The sequence below is a fragment of the Tupaia chinensis genome, unplaced genomic scaffold (genome assembly GCF_000334495.1).
Source record: "Tupaia chinensis unplaced genomic scaffold, TupChi_1.0 Scaffold000014_1, whole genome shotgun sequence".
Classification (NCBI taxonomy): Eukaryota; Metazoa; Chordata; class Mammalia; order Scandentia; family Tupaiidae; genus Tupaia; species Tupaia belangeri.
In genome coordinates this window covers 4,402,493-4,420,789 of record NW_006159444.1, presented here as the reverse complement: position 1 = coordinate 4,420,789, position 18,297 = coordinate 4,402,493, and the positions used below count along the sequence as shown (strand labels likewise).

Sequence of the window (18,297 nt, the reverse complement as noted above, 5' to 3'; positions counted from 1 at the left end):
ACAGAGTGGAAGAGAATTACTGAGACATTAATGCCCTTTAACCTAGTGAACTTTGGGCCTCCAAAAAGTGCCTGTTTTTACACCTAATGGAAATATATCCAGTGTACAAAATTGCCAGTAAGGTAGTAGAGAAGAGGAGGGACTTGGGAATCAGACAGATTTATTGGGTTGTTGAAAAAATTTTCCTATTTCTCTATGCAAAAATGCATCATGACTTTTCCTATAACCCAACATATGCCAGGTCTAGCTCTGCCTCTTCTTAGTCCCAGCACCTCAAGAAGATACACAATCTCTCCAAGTCTCAGTTTCAGGGCTTCGAAGTGGAAATCTTACTATAGAATTGCTAGATATGTTAAAACCTAGTTAAAATACATTCATTAAATGATCACTCCCTTTCTTCTTGGGGACTTCGAGAGAGGGGAAGAATCTTCCTTACATTTTCTTGGGAAAAAAAAATAATAAAGGAAAGAACATGAGAAGTCTGACCCCAAAGGCAAGTAAGATATGATCATGAAAAAAAAAATAAAGGAAAGAAAATTAGAAGTTTTCTGCTTCTGACCCCAAAGGCAAGTAAGATATGATCATGATCTCCAAGTCTCAGTTTCAGGGCTTCGAAGTGGAAATCTTACTATAGAATTGCTAGATATGTTAAAACCTAGTTAAAATACATTCATTAAATGATCACTCCCTTTCTTCTTGGGGACTTCGAGAGAGGGGAAGAATCTTCCTTACATTTTCTTGGGAAAAAAAAATAATAAAGGAAAGAACATGAGAAGTCTGACCCCAAAGGCAAGTAAGATATGATCATGAACCTAACTCTAATAGTCCAGGTATCATGGGAAATGTCAGTGTCAGCAGGATAAGGCCTGTTCTGTAAAGCCAACACGGAGGAGCTGGGTGCCAGCACTGAGGCAAAACAGCAGCTGTCCAAGGTAAAGCAAGTAATGGATGAGCCCTCCAGGACAGCTGCAGATGCTGGGGAACTACACAGGTGCTTCAAGGCAGGTGGATATCAGGAGAGACCCTGGGGTTGGATAGCTAATGAATGGAGAATAATAAGCAAGCGTGGGATAAGGAAGTGTGCCATTCCGAAATGTTCTGGACTTACTTAACTCTGCACAGTCAGAAAAGAGTGCAGTTCCTGCTTCAGGATAGCACATACCCCTTGTATTCAGAGGACTGGGGGAATAATGAAACAGGAAGGTGAGTTGGCAGTCAAATCCAGACAGTCTCCACCAGAAATTGCAAATTCCAGCTATGTGCCTGAGAGATATCTGATCGGGCGTGCCAGATGTTGATCATGGGTATGAGGTTCATGCTAAAAGTATAGGCACCATTTGTCAAGACAGAATACAATTCTGGAGTACTGGGATATAAACATAGGCCTTTCTATTATCCAAGGTCAGACTAGTGACCATTCCTACAGATGATGGTGAACAAGTTTCCTGGGCAAGAAGGAGAGTGAGCGGACAAACAGTGTGGCCCATCATGTGACTGTGTAGAATGGGACAGAAACACATTGCTCTGGACAGACATGCTTGGATGCCCAGAGACAAGGAAACACATTATGCCCTTTGAAGCATCACCTTCCAATTAATCTTGGCAAGTTGTACCTGCTGTATGGTGCCTGCTTTGTCAGCTCCTGCCTTACGGTCCTCTGATACACCAACATAATTGCCATCTTTTGTTTTTGGGTTCAGCCTTTCCCAGCACCTAAACTATTCCTGATCAGAGCAGTGAGAACAGCGGCTTCCTTAGACCATCAGCAAAGGTTCTAGAATTTACTCTAATAATACCACTGTCCTTCAATGAGCCAGGCTGAGGTTGCTGGCCCAGGATGCAGGACTAAAGCATCTATCTTCAAAATCCTTCTGGGCCATAGCCATGGTAGGCATCCCAGATGGCTTCCCGGGAGTGCTTGGCTTCCTGGTTCTCTCATTAGCTTTCTAAACTCCAACTCCACTGACTTCCAGTTGCTCCCTGGCTTCTGCTTAGGCCAAACCAATAGCCATTATTTACCTGGGCTTTCTGCTGCTTTATTCAGTTACCTTGGATTTGGCATGCTTGGTGGAACCAAGCCCAGCACCACACAGCATGCATCTTAGGACCAGCCTTCCAGAGGGTCAGGACCAGCCTTCCAGAGGGTTAGGACTCACTCTAGCTGACCCCTGGCTTCTCTTCCCTCTAGTCCCACCCAGGTCCCAATATGTTCCTCATTAAGATCTCTTGAAATTACTAAAAACTGGAAGTAGCAATGGAAAATAAGATGACCTGACAATTTAGTTCCAGATTTGTGGAATTCCTTCTGTCCTGGATGTGTGTATATCTTTGATTTATATCCATATTTTTCAAGGTTACAAATAAAAAATCAGGGCGTTTAAAATTGAATGGCTTATGCTAATATAAAATAATATATGGATTATCTTTGAGAGAAATACACTGTCTAGAAATAAAATTAATTTTCATATGTCAATATATCATTATTAAGGAGAATGTGAAGTTTGGTTAAGAAAAACAGGGCAGGGCCAGAATGTGGCCTAGTGGTTAAGGAGGATGGATCCCACCTGATCAACCATGCAGTTCAACTCCGGGACCCAGAGGCTTGAAAACATGGTAGGCATACGTGCACACATGCCCAAACTTCTAATAGGAGGGAGAAGTGGAGAAGGGATTGCAGCATGACCATCCCCCAACGGAGATGCTTTCTAATTTTCGTTCAGTTGATCTCTCTCCAGCAAGTGTACATGCCCTCTGGCAAAAATTTTAGAAGATACGAAAGAAACATGTAGAATGAATAACTGTTTTATGTCTTAGTATAGGGTTTACAATGAAAATATAGATTATAACACAGTTACATTCCCTCAGCATAAACTATGCATCATTTTGACTAATTAATCTATAAAAGCAAAATATTTGATACCACTTGTTCTTGCTCCTGTTCCAGAACGTCCTGCAGTAGTTTCTGCTTGGTACTAAATTCTTGATGTAGGCTTTCCCATTTCATTCTCATCTGGTCCTCAGTGGATGATTTCTCCCCTTCCTTCCCCAACTCCTGGGATAACACATCAGGTTTTTCGCTATTAGAAGAATAAATAATCTAAGTTTACAACGTGTGCAAAAAAGTGACGAGATCAGTAAGTCACTACGTATTAGACCAAGCCTCAGAAGTTGGTATGAGATTATTTTAGTCACTAGTTTACACTTTAAAAATATAAACTAAAATGAAAATTTTGACACTAAGCATAAAACAAGTATATTCTTAGTCATATTACAATTAAACCCTGAGGAAAATGAATACCAGACTATATATTTATAACAGCTCAGTACTAAGTAAAAATAATTGTAATATTTAGAATCAGAAAGTATAGTATGACCACAAATTATATCCTTTGACACAGAGCCTATAAAGACCTAAAACTTAGCTACTGAGAAATTTTACGAGCCCAGAGAAAACGTAGGACATGGGAAAAGGCAGTCCAGAACTTGGGGAAAGGCAGTGAGGAGTCTCCCTTGGAGACAGGCAATAGAGTGAATTCCGAGAAAGAGTATGGCTTGCAGAGTAAGGAAACTCTGGACCAGAACCCGTGCTCTCATACACTACGTGCATGACATCAGGCCATCTGTCACCTCTGCACCTCAACTTTCTCATCTTTAAAGGGAAGGCAGTATGTACCTTAACGAATTATGAGAATTAAAGTAAGAGAATATTTGTGTGACATTACAGCCCTTGCTGGCTAATACGGCTGCTCAATCAATAGGGACCACTAATAAGGACGATAGGAACAGTAACAGCTGAGAGAAACCTAAGTTCCAATAGATCTTATTGTGTTAGGAGATTTGAGGTCCTAACAAGAATCATGTTACCTAAAAGGCACATTAGATAGCCGTGTTTGGACCCACGGTCTTTCACTCAAGGGGGAAAAAACAAACAAACAAACATTAGATAATGCTGTATACTACCCCACAGCCAACTCTCCATGGAGTAAGTGTCCATACAATAATGTCTTTAGATAATGCTCTTGAGGAACTGGCAGTTAGCGTAATGGGTATGTTGCTGGACTCCTATGTGGTCGATTGTGGTTTGAGTCCCGGACCTGGTGGCTTAAACTCACGCCAGGCATGTGTGTGTGTGCGTGCCCAAGATCCCGAGAGGAGAATGGAGGAGAAGGGATTGCGATGTGGCCATCCCCCCCTGGGAGGTGATTTCTCACTTTCTGTCTCTCTGTCATTTTGGTGAGTGCACACACCCTATAGCAAAAACCTCTGCAGGATAATGTTCTTGAAGCAAGCCTTAACCTTTTTACAAAGCTATGATAAAGGGACTCAACTTCTAGAAAAAAAGTTGTCTTTAAGATGAATCTTGTACAGAATAGCAATTGCACTCCAAATTTCTTTTCAATTAGCAATAATCGCGCCTCGGATAAACCTCATTGGCTATGATACTGCCACTGTGAAAAGCTCCAAATTTCTTTTTAAAATACTTTTATATTTGAAAGAGTAGTTCATAGTTTGTCATCTGGGTCTTCTCCAGAGCTAAAGGCAATTGAAAGAAAAAAACAATCATTGCAAGTAAGTTGCAAAAGATTGCTATGGATCTGTGTGTGATGAGAAAATAGTACATGGTGGATTATTTGTAAAAATAGAGTGTGGCAAAAATATTCAGGAAATTATGAGGGTAAGTAAGCATCTCGAAAGGACTAAAAACAGGCAGAAATGCAAAATGATGACTGGTCTCAACTCAGTCATCACAAAAACAGCAAGGGTGCTCATTTAGGGCTTACTGTAGGCACACACAGTAATGCCCTTATCTACATTTTAAACATGATAAATAACAGAGCTTATTTAAACACTTTTAATCTTTCAATTTTTATACTTTTAGCATTATTTAAATAAAATCTGTTGCTATCAATATTATAATAGTATTTATTCCTATGTTACATTTTATATATTATTATATTATATATATTATTAGTAATATTTATTATTATATTATATATATTATTAGTAATATCAATAATTTTAGTTTTTTACTTTGTTTTTCTTTGTTTGTTTTTTGTTTTTAGGTTTTGCCATAGGGTACATGTGACTGACAGAGAGAGACAGAGAGAGGAAATTGAGAAATCACCCCCTGGGGGTATAGCCATGACACAGTCCCTTCTTTCCCATTCTCTTGGGATTTGGGGCACACATGTACATGTGTTCAGTGTGTTTTTAAGTGCTGTGCCAGGACTGGAACTAGGGTATTGGCCATGCGGGATCTAGTACTTCAGCTACCATGCTACCTGCTGGCCCTTTCTTTCTGTTTTTGAATGCCTTCCTATTTCCTAAATATTTTGTCATAATATGTCAATTGCACTTTAGCTTTTTCTTATCATTTGCCCTTGAAGTTAACACACACACACACATATAACTAATGTCATATGTCAACAAGATTACGGCAGCATTGATTAAAGTACACAATTAAAATAAAAAATCCCCCCATGTCCCCTCTCTAAAGTTAGCTTTGGTTATTTACATTCTATTCTGGTTCTTTTCCATACACATATTACATTTTAAATTTCATACATTTTAATTAGCATCATACACACATTTTAAAATATTTTACAAGTTTTTGTTAAGATCATATGAGCATAATTTTTTTTTTTTTGGAGAGGTTTCCGCTATAGGGCGTGTGCGCTCACCAGACAGACAGAGAGAGACATAGAGACAGAAAGTGAGAAATCACCCCCCAGGGGGGAAGGTCATGCCGCAATCCCTTCTCCTCCATTCTCCTCTCGGGATCTTGGGCATGCACGCACACATGCCCAGTGTGAGTTTTAAGCCACCGGGTCCGGGACGTGAATGTCGACTATGTGGGAGTCCAGCGACATAGCCATTACGCTAACTGCTGGTTCCAGAGCATAAAATTCTGGACATTGTCTATACTACTAAGCATTTTTGCTTTTAATGATTTGGTATTATAGATAATATTCCATAAATCATCTTCATAATCCATATTTCGTTCTTTAGATTATTGTCCCTGAAAAAAATGTTCCAATATAGGAAACAGACTCAAAACTATTTTCCAAAAGATATTTACCAAATTAAAATTACCAAATTATAACTCTTAGCAATACATGCACATAGAGAGGTTTCACTGAGACTGTCTAAAAAATGTTCTTGATTTCAAAGAAAATCTTCCTTGAGCCTGTGGATGGCATGGTGGTTGGCATGTTGGACACCTACATGCCCGACCATGGTTTGAGTCTCAGACCTGGTGGCTTCCTTTTTCACTTTCTGTCTCTCTCTGGTCAAATTACAAATAAATAAATAAATAAACAAAATTAAATAGTTCTAAAAAAAAAAAGAAAAGAAAATCTCCATATATATCCTCTCAGCTGACAATCACAATTTCCACAATAATTCTGTAATGACAGTAGTCAATTATTCTTCTAATTCCATAGGTGAGTAGAGAATTACTTTTCCAAGTTAATAGCTATAGAACTGGAAAAGAACTTAGATCTGAATAAGTTTATGGGAATCCTTCCACTAAGGTTAAAATTTCTTTACCTTCCTACCTTTTAAATCAAAATTCTCAACCTGAAAATTCTGTGGGTCAGCATTTGGTTAAGGTGTTAGACTCCCACATAGCTGATTGCAGTTTGAGTCCTGGGCTTGGCAACCTGCTTTCTCACTTTCCCTCAATCTCTCCCTCACCCCTCTGGTGAGTGCATGAGTCCTCTAATGAATTATAAAATAGTAATAATAATAATAATAATAAAATTAAATAAACAATTCAGAAAAAGAAAATTCCCTAACTTCCTTAATTTTTCTCTTAACATTTAGTTTATTGTATATAATAATTTCAAATCTCTACTACAAACCAGGACTCCAAGTTCAATGACTTTACTTGTAAAAATGACAAAAATAGACATTCAGTGAGAATGATGTTAGAGGAAGATAAGTTTTTACAGGCATGATGCTCTGCAATTAGATATAATCATTCAGTTAGAAGGATCATGATCCAATTTTATAATGCATTTCTTATATGATTAGAAAAATGAACGCCTGACCCTCTGGCCAGATAAGCTGAACATACTGGAAGGAGAAAAAGAAGCTAGCCATTGACTAGTGATGTTCACGCAAGGCAACAGAACGTTCAAAATGCAGGTCCATGACATATCCTGAAGTGAAAACAAAATGACCCAATTTTGCAGACAATGTTTAAGATATAATTTTGAGTAAGATGTTTACATATCTTCAAATGTCAAGAAAGCGCACTGAAGAGAAGAGAAAGTTAGTGTTTCGAAACGTACCCAAGTGGGACGGAGGTCTCTGCCGCTGAGTGCTGGGTTAGAATCTCCTCTCCACGACTAGCTACTGAGCGGAGGAGGCTCTTCTGCTCTGCTAACTCTTGTTCTAACTCCTGCTGGAGAGAAAGGAGAATGCAAATGTCTTAGTCACTTTCTGACTACTGCCTACAATCATGGTTCAAAGTTAAGAAATTCCTCAAAGAACTTTGGAAGCGGGTTTTTAAGTTTGCACACTGCATCAAAGAAATGGCTTAGGCAAATACTCAAATGTGTCTTCAAAGGATAGTTTTTATTTTGCTTTGATAAAAGATGTATTTGAAAATCCTAGAAAAAAAAAATCAATGGAAAAACAAATTTCTGCTGGGCAATGGTGCCCTCAAGTGGCACTGAATACACTTTCACTTTTCAAAACGCCTATTGTCTTGTGCTAGCTAGGATAGCTAGATCCATGAAAGTAGCAGGTCTGTTTAATTCTTTACTTACTTGATAAAATGGATTTCACTTTCCTTTTTTATTACTTGTCATAAATGCTTTTGTTCTTTGAGAATATACAACTATTTTAATATACGCTTTACATAAAGTTAAGGTATCGATGAGAAATCACTCTTAGCCGTCTAGCAACCATTTGCAATCTTGTGCTATGATGGCCTCTATTGGAAAGTGAAAAACAAATCACATACATTTTAAAAAGACGTGTAAGTTAGACTTTCAGAGAGGTTTCACTGAGACTGTCTAAAAAATGTTCTTGATTTCAAAGAAAATCTTCCTTGAGCCTGTGGATGGCATGGTGGTTGGCATGTTGGACACCTACATGCCCGACCATGGTTTGAGTCTCAGACCTGGTGGCTTCCTTTTTCACTTTCTGTCTCTCTCTGGTCAAATTACAAATAAATAAATAAATAAACAAAATTAAATAGTTCTAAAAAGAAAATCTCCATATATATCCTCTCAGCTGACAATCACAATTTCCACAATAATTCTGTAATGACAGTAGTCAATTATTCTTCTAATTCCATAGGTGAGTAGAGAATTACTTTTCCAAGTTAATAGCTATAGAACTGGAAAAGAACTTAGATCTGAATAAGTTTATGGGAATCCTTCCACTAAGGTTAAAATTTCTTTACCTTCCTACCTTTTAAATCAAAATTCTCAACCTGAAAATTCTGTGGGTCAGCATTTGGTTAAGGTGTTAGACTCCCACATAGCTGATTGCAGTTTGAGTCCTGGGCTTGGCAACCTGCTTTCTCACTTTCCCTCAATCTCTCCCTCACCCCTCTGGTGAGTGCATGAGTCCTCTAATGAATTATAAAATAGTAATAATAATAATAATAATAAAATTAAATAAACAATTCAGAAAAAGAAAATTCCCTAACTTCCTTAATTTTTCTCTTAACATTTAGTTTATTGTATATAATAATTTCAAATCTCTACTACAAACCAGGACTCCAAGTTCAATGACTTTACTTGTAAAAATGACAAAAATAGACATTCAGTGAGAATGATGTTAGAGGAAGATAAGTTTTTACAGGCATGATGCTCTGCAATTAGATATAATCATTCAGTTAGAAGGATCATGATCCAATTTTATAATGCATTTCTTATATGATTAGAAAAATGAACGCCTGACCCTCTGGCCAGATAAGCTGAACATACTGGAAGGAGAAAAAGAAGCTAGCCATTGACTAGTGATGTTCACGCAAGGCAACAGAACGTTCAAAATGCAGGTCCATGACATATCCTGAAGTGAAAACAAAATGACCCAATTTTGCAGACAATGTTTAAGATATAATTTTGAGTAAGATGTTTACATATCTTCAAATGTCAAGAAAGCGCACTGAAGAGAAGAGAAAGTTAGTGTTTCGAAACGTACCCAAGTGGGACGGAGGTCTCTGCCGCTGAGTGCTGGGTTAGAATCTCCTCTCCACGACTAGCTACTGAGCGGAGGAGGCTCTTCTGCTCTGCTAACTCTTGTTCTAACTCCTGCTGGAGAGAAAGGAGAATGCAAATGTCTTAGTCACTTTCTGACTACTGCCTACAATCATGGTTCAAAGTTAAGAAATTCCTCAAAGAACTTTGGAAGCGGGTTTTTAAGTTTGCACACTGCATCAAAGAAATGGCTTAGGCAAATACTCAAATGTGTCTTCAAAGGATAGTTTTTATTTTGCTTTGATAAAAGATGTATTTGAAAATCCTAGAAAAAAAAAATCAATGGAAAAACAAATTTCTGCTGGGCAATGGTGCCCTCAAGTGGCACTGAATACACTTTCACTTTTCAAAACGCCTATTGTCTTGTGCTAGCTAGGATAGCTAGATCCATGAAAGTAGCAGGTCTGTTTAATTCTTTACTTACTTGATAAAATGGATTTCACTTTCCTTTTTTATTACTTGTCATAAATGCTTTTGTTCTTTGAGAATATACAACTATTTTAATATACGCTTTACATAAAGTTAAGGTATCGATGAGAAATCACTCTTAGCCGTCTAGCAACCATTTGCAATCTTGTGCTATGATGGCCTCTATTGGAAAGTGAAAAACAAATCACATACATTTTAAAAAGACGTGTAAGTTAGACTTTCACTAATTCTCAGAGGCCTTCCTGAGATTTTTACTATAATTAAATAGACTCAAAGGATGGTGACTCTGAAGTGACAAGGTAACCGTGATAAAGCAGATTATAGTTGAGTCACGCTATTTGTAAACAAAACCTGAACTTGGCTTAAAAATTGAGCTTTAAGATGACCAATCAGTCCGGCCATCGTAAGTATACTGAAACAACCACGACTTGCTTCATTCAAAGAGAAGACAGATAAAGGGACACTGTCTCTAGTCCAGAAGCAACTTGTCCTTCTGTAACAATTCTCTCAGGTTCTTTCTGTGGCAGGTCTGCAGGCAAAGGAGAGGTAGGAAACACTTTACTTTTTGTTGCTGGAGACTGCTCTGCCTCTGGTGGGTCCACGTGGTACGAGCTTGAGCCAGCCATTCCTGGACACCGGGGCTCTGAGTGGCTGCCAGACCCACATCGCTCTCCTCCTTCTCTTGGGTTGTCCCCTGCTTTTAATGAAGCAGAAATTAAGAGTCATACTACCAAACAGGAAAGCCTTAACCAAACTGGGGAGAGGGCTACTTTGGTGTGATCTATATGAGGATATCAAAGAGACACTCCATTTGTTTACAAAATCACATTAAAAAACAAAACAACAACAACAACAAAACACAGTAATACAAAACCCAGCTGAACTATGGGATTTGCAGTAGAAAGAGTAAACAGATGATCACACACAGAAATATCTCAGGGGAAACCCATGTATTTAGAGGTTAGATCCTTTAGATGACCAAAGTGGTTACCAGCTATGTTTCTAGATCATTTTTTTTTTTTTGCACAAAAATGTAACTCTGGATACTTTTAGGAGTTTCTTTTTATTTCATAAGTCACATGAAGACAGCATCTCTCAAATGATCATCACCCACTCTAATGCACTGTGTTCACCCTGGGAAGGCCTGACGGTGCACCGTGTCACGATCCCTCCCTGGGTCCGTATAATAAATGCATATGGCAAGTCCATATGTAGAATATTTGAGGCACGGGCTGTACCTGCATCCTTGTAGTGCTGGTATCAGTGCTCCAAGCTCAATGAACTGAAGCAAACTATCAAAACTGTGGGGAATATTACACATATGCTGAGCCCACCTTAGCTCTTGGATAATTTGCCAGGATCTAAAAGAAGCTCTTCACATTTTGCAAGTTCTTCAGAATCAGTGACTAGTGACACCCAGCTCCCTCAATTCCCTGTGTTTCCTGAAATGCCTCTCAAAGATAAGCAATGATATTCCTGAAGGTGGGAGGTTTGGGGTGGATGGGCATTCTACCAGAACGGAAGCCCATGACTTCTATCTGAAACAGATTCTCTGCTAGCTAAGAATGTACCATCTTCCAAAAATACACTCTGCAATTCTGCTTTTCCAGGCAAAAACCAAGCAGCAGGTAAAAAGGGACCTGGGAGAATGGGCTTGAAAGTCAGTGCATGCGATTGAAAACCATCCCCAATCAGAGCCCCTGAGGCTGGCAAAACAGTAGCTCCGGGCCACCAACTGGTGACTTTCTCTTGTGGAATGCAGACCACTTCCTCTCAGCCTTTTTCTTAAGCAACAATGAATTTTTCTGAGTCCAGCCTGGTCTTCCTTCCATAACTTCTCACAGAACCTCCAGGCCAACACCCTGTGCTACTCAGACAACTACTGTCAGACTGAGAGTGCTTCTTTCAATTCCTCACTCACATTTGTGCTCGGAAAGCCAGGAGTGTTTGGTCTTAAGAAGAATGTACTCACTTTTCCATTCACAGATACATATTGAGACTAAGACTTAGAAGCTGAAAGGGGTTCCTACCTGACAGCTGGAGTCCTCAGCGACAGAGAGAAAAAGAACATATAGCACCAAAAGGAAAAGCTTAATGTGTATTTTCTAAGTGGTTGGATTCGGTTTTCCAGTTAGCAAATTTTTCTCTGACTGATTTACTTATTTTGAAATATAGGCCACAGGAAGAAAAAGATGATTATAAATCCAGGTTGAATTTCATTCCCCTTGCCCTTGGGATGAGAAGGCACCGCAAGAAGGAATATAAATACGATAATTACTTTCTCCCAGGTATGATAACAGTTTTTTTCTTATATCTAGGAAACAGGAGGCAAGGCCACTTCTGTCACCAGAATCCACACTGGGTGGGGCTACTGAAGCTGTTTATTTTGAAAATACTAGAACAGCAACCACTTTTGCCAGGGACATTCCTAGGGAAGTTAGTGAGGATTGGGAAATGCTAAACATGAAATAAAACATTTCTTTGTAAAGCATTTTATTATATATATAAGGCAAATTCTCTGTTCCTTGGAGGGGATGATAATATATGAAAATCACCTAAGCGTGTTATGAGAAAGATATCATATAACTCAAGAGATATTATTTCACGCCCTTGAAGTTTATATATTTTCATATAGGGAATCATTCTATTTGGGGGAAACCGAGATTGGTTATTCACTGATATACAAGTCCAATTACTTAAAAGAATGAAGGTGGTAGGTCCTATCATTTTGCAGATGCAGTAGCACTAAGAGGTTGTGTGCTTATAGCCACATAAGATCCAGGAAGTTACTTCAGCCCTCTAACTCAAGAGATTCTAGTTAAAGCAGATAACCTTGAGACCAGCATTGAGTATAATGGCTATGTTGCTGGACTCCCATGTAGTCCACTGTGGTTTGAGTCCCGGACTTGGTGGCTTAAACTCACACTGGGCATGTGTCGTGCATGCCCAAGATCCCGAGAGGAGAATGGAGGAGAAAGGATTGCGTGGGCATCCTCCCTGGGGGGTGATTTCTCGCTTTCTGTCTCTCTGTTTTTCTGGCAAGCGTACGTGCCCTATAGGAAAAACCTCTAAAAAAAAAAAAAAAAAAAAAGGGAAGATAATTTTTATTAATTAACTTAATTTCTGAACTAGTTTTAAGTTTTCTATGTGAAGGAAAATTATCCTTTGCATGGCAGTCATATAAACAAGGTTCCTTTTATTTCCATAAAAAGAAATATAGTCTCCTCACACAGCTCTAATGAGGGGCCAGATGGTGGCACAGTGGTAAAACTCAATTGCAAGGCAAACCCACAAGAAAAGGTTCCCAGTTCGAGTCCTGAGACCGCACTGAGTATGCCAGACACTAGCCCGCCCATGATCTATGTCAGACTGAAGGCTGAGGGTTAATAGTCGCATAGGAATTCTCTCACTCACTTACGGATGAAGTAAATAAATAAACTTCTAAAATATCCTCTAATTAGTTAAAAAGTCTCATTAATATTTTATACTTTGAAAATGTCTTAGACAAAATAGGATCTATAGGTTTTTTAAAAAATGAACAATGACCAGTTTCAATGCAGTAAAACACTGCTATTTATATTCGTAGTTACATATCATGTAACGGCATCTTCAGGAAAGTGTATGATTGTTGGCAAAGTGAGGACTTTACTCAGTTTACACAATTCCAGGATCTGCTGTCTGTGGTTACTACAGGAGCCATCAGCATGACTGGTCCATCTTGGATCATTTTCAGATCTTACCTTTCTGCATTTCAGGAGTTTCTTTCCTCCCAAAGAATATGGTTTGGAAACAGTTGACTTTATAATAATTAACAAATTATTATAATTACTGTGTTTTGAACATTTACTGTAAGCATACTTGCAGAATTTTTTAAAAATTAAATAATATTACTATCCTTATTTGACAATTGAAAAAACTCATCTGTAAGGAAGTTGCAGGATGGGCCAGCTAGTGAGTGGCATTGTGGTTAGGGCGGCTGGATACCACATGACCAACTGCATAGTTTGAGTCCTAAACCTCGTGACTTAAAAAACACATAGGATGAGGTGAGTAGGTAGTGTAGTGGTTAAGGTGCTGGACTCTCACATGGACAACACAGTTTGAGTCCCAGACTTGGTGGCTTGAAAACCACACTGGGCATTGTGTGCCTGTGTGCTCAAGATCCCAGGAGGAGAGTAGAAGATAAGGGATTGTAGTGTGGCCATCCCCTCTAGGGAGTGATTCCTCACTTTTCCTCTCACTGCCTCTGGTGAGCGCATGTGCCCTATGGCAAAAAAAAAAAAGTAGGGCACATTTGTATGCATGCCAACTCCAAAGAGAGGAAAAGAAGAGAAAGGATTGTTGCATGGCTATCCTCCCTGGGAAGTAATTTCTCACTTTTCCTTTCTCTCTCTCTCTTTCTGGAGAGTGCACACAACCTATAGCAAAAACTAAGAAAAGTTAAAACACAAAAATCTTAAAAAAAAAAAAAAAAAGGAAAGAAAGAAAGTTCCAGAAAGTTAAAGATCTTGCGCCCAAGTCACCTAGTTACTAGCTGTTGAAACCCACTTGGGGAGACAGGAGTAGCAATTGCAAAGTAATATCCCAAAAGTCAATCCTGACTTTTGAATATGTTTATTTGGCATACAAATTAATGTATCAATTTTAGAAACAAATGTCAATGCTTAAAAATTGAGAGATTTTACAAATAAATCCAAATTTCCTCTTTTTAAAAACTAAAGGATCTAGCAATGTCATCTGTAAATTCTTATATGACAGTAGTGCGAACTGAGTGATAAGAGACCAGCTTACCAAGGGCCTGACAGGGCCTGCTTCACCACACCTCGGAATTTGTCACACCTGCCTTGTTTAATCCCTTGGTACACATGTAAATATCAGGTAAACCCTTCCCTCTCTTCCTGTCCCTCCGGGGGTAAGGGTAAACTCTAAGCTTTATGAATGCCAGCTATCCCACATATGAAACTTCGAGCTCTCCCTTTGTTTTAGCTTCTTTAGAAATTAAGGTTACTGGGGCCAACAGGTGGTGTGGTAGTTAAAGGTGCTGGATTCACACATGGCCAACCACAGTTCGAGTCCCAGATCCAGCAACTTGCTTTCTGACTTTCCCTCTCTCTCTGCCAGCTCAAATTAAAATAATAATAATAATAATAAATAAAGCTAAATGAAAAATATTTTCTAAAAAAGAAATGAAGATAATTTATAGACCACCCCTGGGAAAAAAAACATTATGCATTAGACTAATAAAACAGGTTAAATATCCCTTATCTGAAATGCTTGAGACCAGAAGTGCTTTGGATTTTGGATTTTTTCCCCAGATTTTGGAACATTTGTATACGAGATACTTGGAGATTTGCCCCAAGTCTAAACATATAATTCATTGTGTTTCATGCACATCTTATATACATAGCCTGACGGTAACTTGAAACAAAATTTTATATTGCAGCACTTTGTTTGCAACCCATCACATGAGGTCAGGTATAGAATTTTCCACCTGTTGGTGTCATATCAGCAGCCACAGTGTTTCAGATTTTGGAAGCATTTAAAATTTCATATTTTAGGGAACATTTAACTCATACTTTTTATAAAGTTAAGTGAATTGTGTGATTATATATTGAAAAATTTATTTTAGTTATGTTTAATTTTAACATTCCAAACATTTTTTTGTCTTAATTATAAAGTCAGATTGCATGTACATTTTAAAGTATGTAAATTGAAAGTAAAAAGCTGTATTTTGTTTTAATATGCATTTTTTTTTATCTAAAAAGGAGTTCAAACATCTTGTCATACATTAATTGGCGATTTGTATTTTTTTCCTATTAAATTATCTTTTTATATATTTTGCCCACATTTCTTTCTTCCCTCTTTTTTTTTTTTTGGTTTGTTTGTTATAGGGTGCATGTGCTTGCCAGAGATAGTGAGAGAGGGAAAGTGAGAAAGCACCCCATGGGGGTATGACCATGCCATAATCCCTTTTCCACCATTTTCCTATTAGGATTCTAGGCACACACACATCTGGTGCATCGTACAAGCTACCAGGTCTAGGACTTGAACTGTGCCGTTGGCCATGTGGGATCCAGTCACTTTCACCTCCATGCCTGCTGGCCTGTCATTTTTCTATAAGATGATGTTTTCTTATTCATTGTCAAAGGGATTATGAATTGCATAGTTTCTTCCCTATTCGTCTATGTCTTTTAACTTAGTTAATTTTGGGGCATGGGGAGTTCATATAAAACTTTTTTCATTTTTGTGGATAGATTTTAGAGATCCTAAACAATTTTGGGTTTGGGGCATACTGGAAAAGCTTCTTCCTATTCTTTTTGGCTATTGTTAAATACTTGATACATTAAGTACTTTCCAGGTTTAATTTTTACATTTAAATCTCTGGTTTTTAGCTTTTCCCTTTCTACCTATTTTATATTATGTCACCTAAGCTCTTATCATTTTGTAACTTAATATAATAATGCATTCTAATTTTATTTATTATCTGTGTCTCTCAGCTATAATGCCTTGAAGATGGGATTATATAGACATAGATGTAAAGATACAGACAGAGTTGTATCCCATGTTCCTTCGTCTTATTACAGAGAGAAATAGCAGGCATGATAGCTTCTCAAAAAAATATTTGCCAAATTTTTGCATGGGATGATAAATGGTACTATCTGTGTTGTAAAGGTTAAAAATGGAGTTACAATACTGAATAATTATAGTACATAGATATATTGGGAGAAACCAAATGAAAGTGTTCTGATATTCTCATATGGATCTGGAAGAAGATAAAGGTATTAACTTAGAATTTACTAGGTATGTATAGTAAGAAAATAAATAAATACAAGTACAGAGGATAAAAATAATAAAAGCACTCAATCCCTTAAAAAATTAAAAATGAGAAAGATGAGAAAGACCTGGGCAAGTATAAAAAATAAAATGTAAAATAATAAAAGTTCAAACATACCAGTAATCACAATAAACTCAAATGGTCTAAGCTTGCCCTTTAAAAGTCAGAGATTTTCTAGTTAGATACATGTTTGGAACTGTCAAACCAGAGTTAAATATTCTTTATAAGAAACATCTAAAATTTCAGATTCTAAAACACAGTAAAAGCTAATTATAAGTTAAAATCAAAGTAAAGTTAAAAGACATATAAGCAGGGACCAGCAGATGACATAATGGTTACGTCACTGGACTCCCACATGGGCAGCCACGGTTCAAGTCCCAGACCCAGCAGCTTGAAACTCACACCAGGTACACGTGCATGTGTGCCCAAAATCCCAAGAAGAGCATGGAGAAGAAGAGATTGTGATGTAGCTATCCCCCCTGGGGGTTATTTCTCATTTTCTGTCTCTCTATCTCTCTCTGTCTCTGTCTCTCTGGTAAGCACATGCACCCTATAGCAAAAATCTATCTTAAAAATTTTTTAACTAAAAAAAGGATATATATATATATATATATATATATTTATCTTTCTAAAGCTCTAAGAATATAAAACAGTGACTTAAAAGAAACATTAAAGTCACTACATTGTAGTAAAAGGTTTCATTTCACTTGGAATATACAACAATTCTAAGTTTCTTGGCACTAAATAAAACTGTCTGAGTATATCTAAATGCGGAATGTAGGAGAAATAAAATACATATGGGAGACGGTGAGATATGTCTATATATATTCATCCATAACCTATGCTTAAAGTTTTAGTGCCTTTTTTTCTATTTTCTTCTCTTTCCCCATATAGTAGGCCCAAGGTCTATGGACTCAAATGGTTCTTCTAACATCTATTTCAAAATCTATGCCAAACTCACAGTGTGAAATTGAAACAGCATGCTAAAATGTTTGTGTAAAGCAGCTTACACGGAAGTACCTAGCCCCTCCAACCTTTTGTTTATCTGACACGTTTGGAAGAGGCATGCAAACAGGTGTCCAGTTTCTGCCATGCATCAGCCACAGCGCCCTCACCTGGATGTTGAGCTGCTTGTCATGCAGGGCTCTCTGTAGCTCAAGGAGGCTCCCCTTGAGGGTTCTCAGCTTCACCGCCAGCTGTTCGGCCTCATCCTTGGTGTGAGCCTTGCCTTCCAGCAGCAGGTTCTCATTGTGGACGGACAGCTCTGACAGGGCCACCACCTTCTGCTCTATCTCCACCAGCATGTTCTGGAAGAACAGAAACGAGGGTGCAATGACTGTCTCCCACCCTGAAATACAGGCCTTCTGTAGTCTTTCACCAAGCGAACAGGCTTTCATGGCTCTTTGGATTTTCTCACAGCCCGGAAAATAGTATCTAGACTTTGTGAGAACAAAATAGCCTGAGAACCAGCAGTTAGCATAATGGCTATGTCACTGGACTCCCACGTAGTTGATCGCAGTTCGCATCCCGGACCCGGTGGCTTAAAACTCACGCCGGGCACGTGTGCATGCATGCCCAAGATCCTGAGAGGAGAATGGAGAAGGGATTGTGGCATGATCATCCCCCCTGGGGGGTGATTTCTCGCTTTCTGTCTCTCTGTCTCTGTCTGTCTGGTGAGTACACAGGCCCTGTAGCAAAAACCTCTCCCCCCCACAAAAAAAAAAAAGAAAGAAAAAGAAAAGAACTAGATAATTCCATTCCGTCCCCTGTGGAGAGGCTGCCTGTTCAGGTAGTGGGCAGAGCCCACATCAACCC

General features: G+C 38.4%; 1 protein-coding gene and 1 non-coding gene across 2 annotated transcripts in view; both read right to left on the bottom strand.

Annotated features, from left to right (window-relative positions):
* The window catches only part of SYNE1 (spectrin repeat containing nuclear envelope protein 1), a 596,966-nt gene that overhangs the window by 151,911 nt on the left and 426,758 nt on the right, over positions 1 to 18,297 (bottom strand). The window contains exons 97-100 of the mRNA XM_027769865.1: positions 17,598 to 17,789; positions 10,210 to 10,341; positions 9,163 to 9,272; positions 2,921 to 3,077 (exon numbers count right to left, since the gene is read on the bottom strand). Coding sequence (XP_027625666.1) covers positions 2,921 to 3,077; positions 9,163 to 9,272; positions 10,210 to 10,341; positions 17,598 to 17,789 — 591 coding nt within the window. The remainder of the gene's footprint in view (positions 1 to 2,920; positions 3,078 to 9,162; positions 9,273 to 10,209; positions 10,342 to 17,597; positions 17,790 to 18,297) is intronic.
* Positions 4,324 to 4,460, bottom strand: LOC114006954 (U4 spliceosomal RNA). Its single transcript, XR_003548604.1, has one exon. It is a non-coding gene; the product is annotated as a U4 spliceosomal RNA (small nuclear RNA).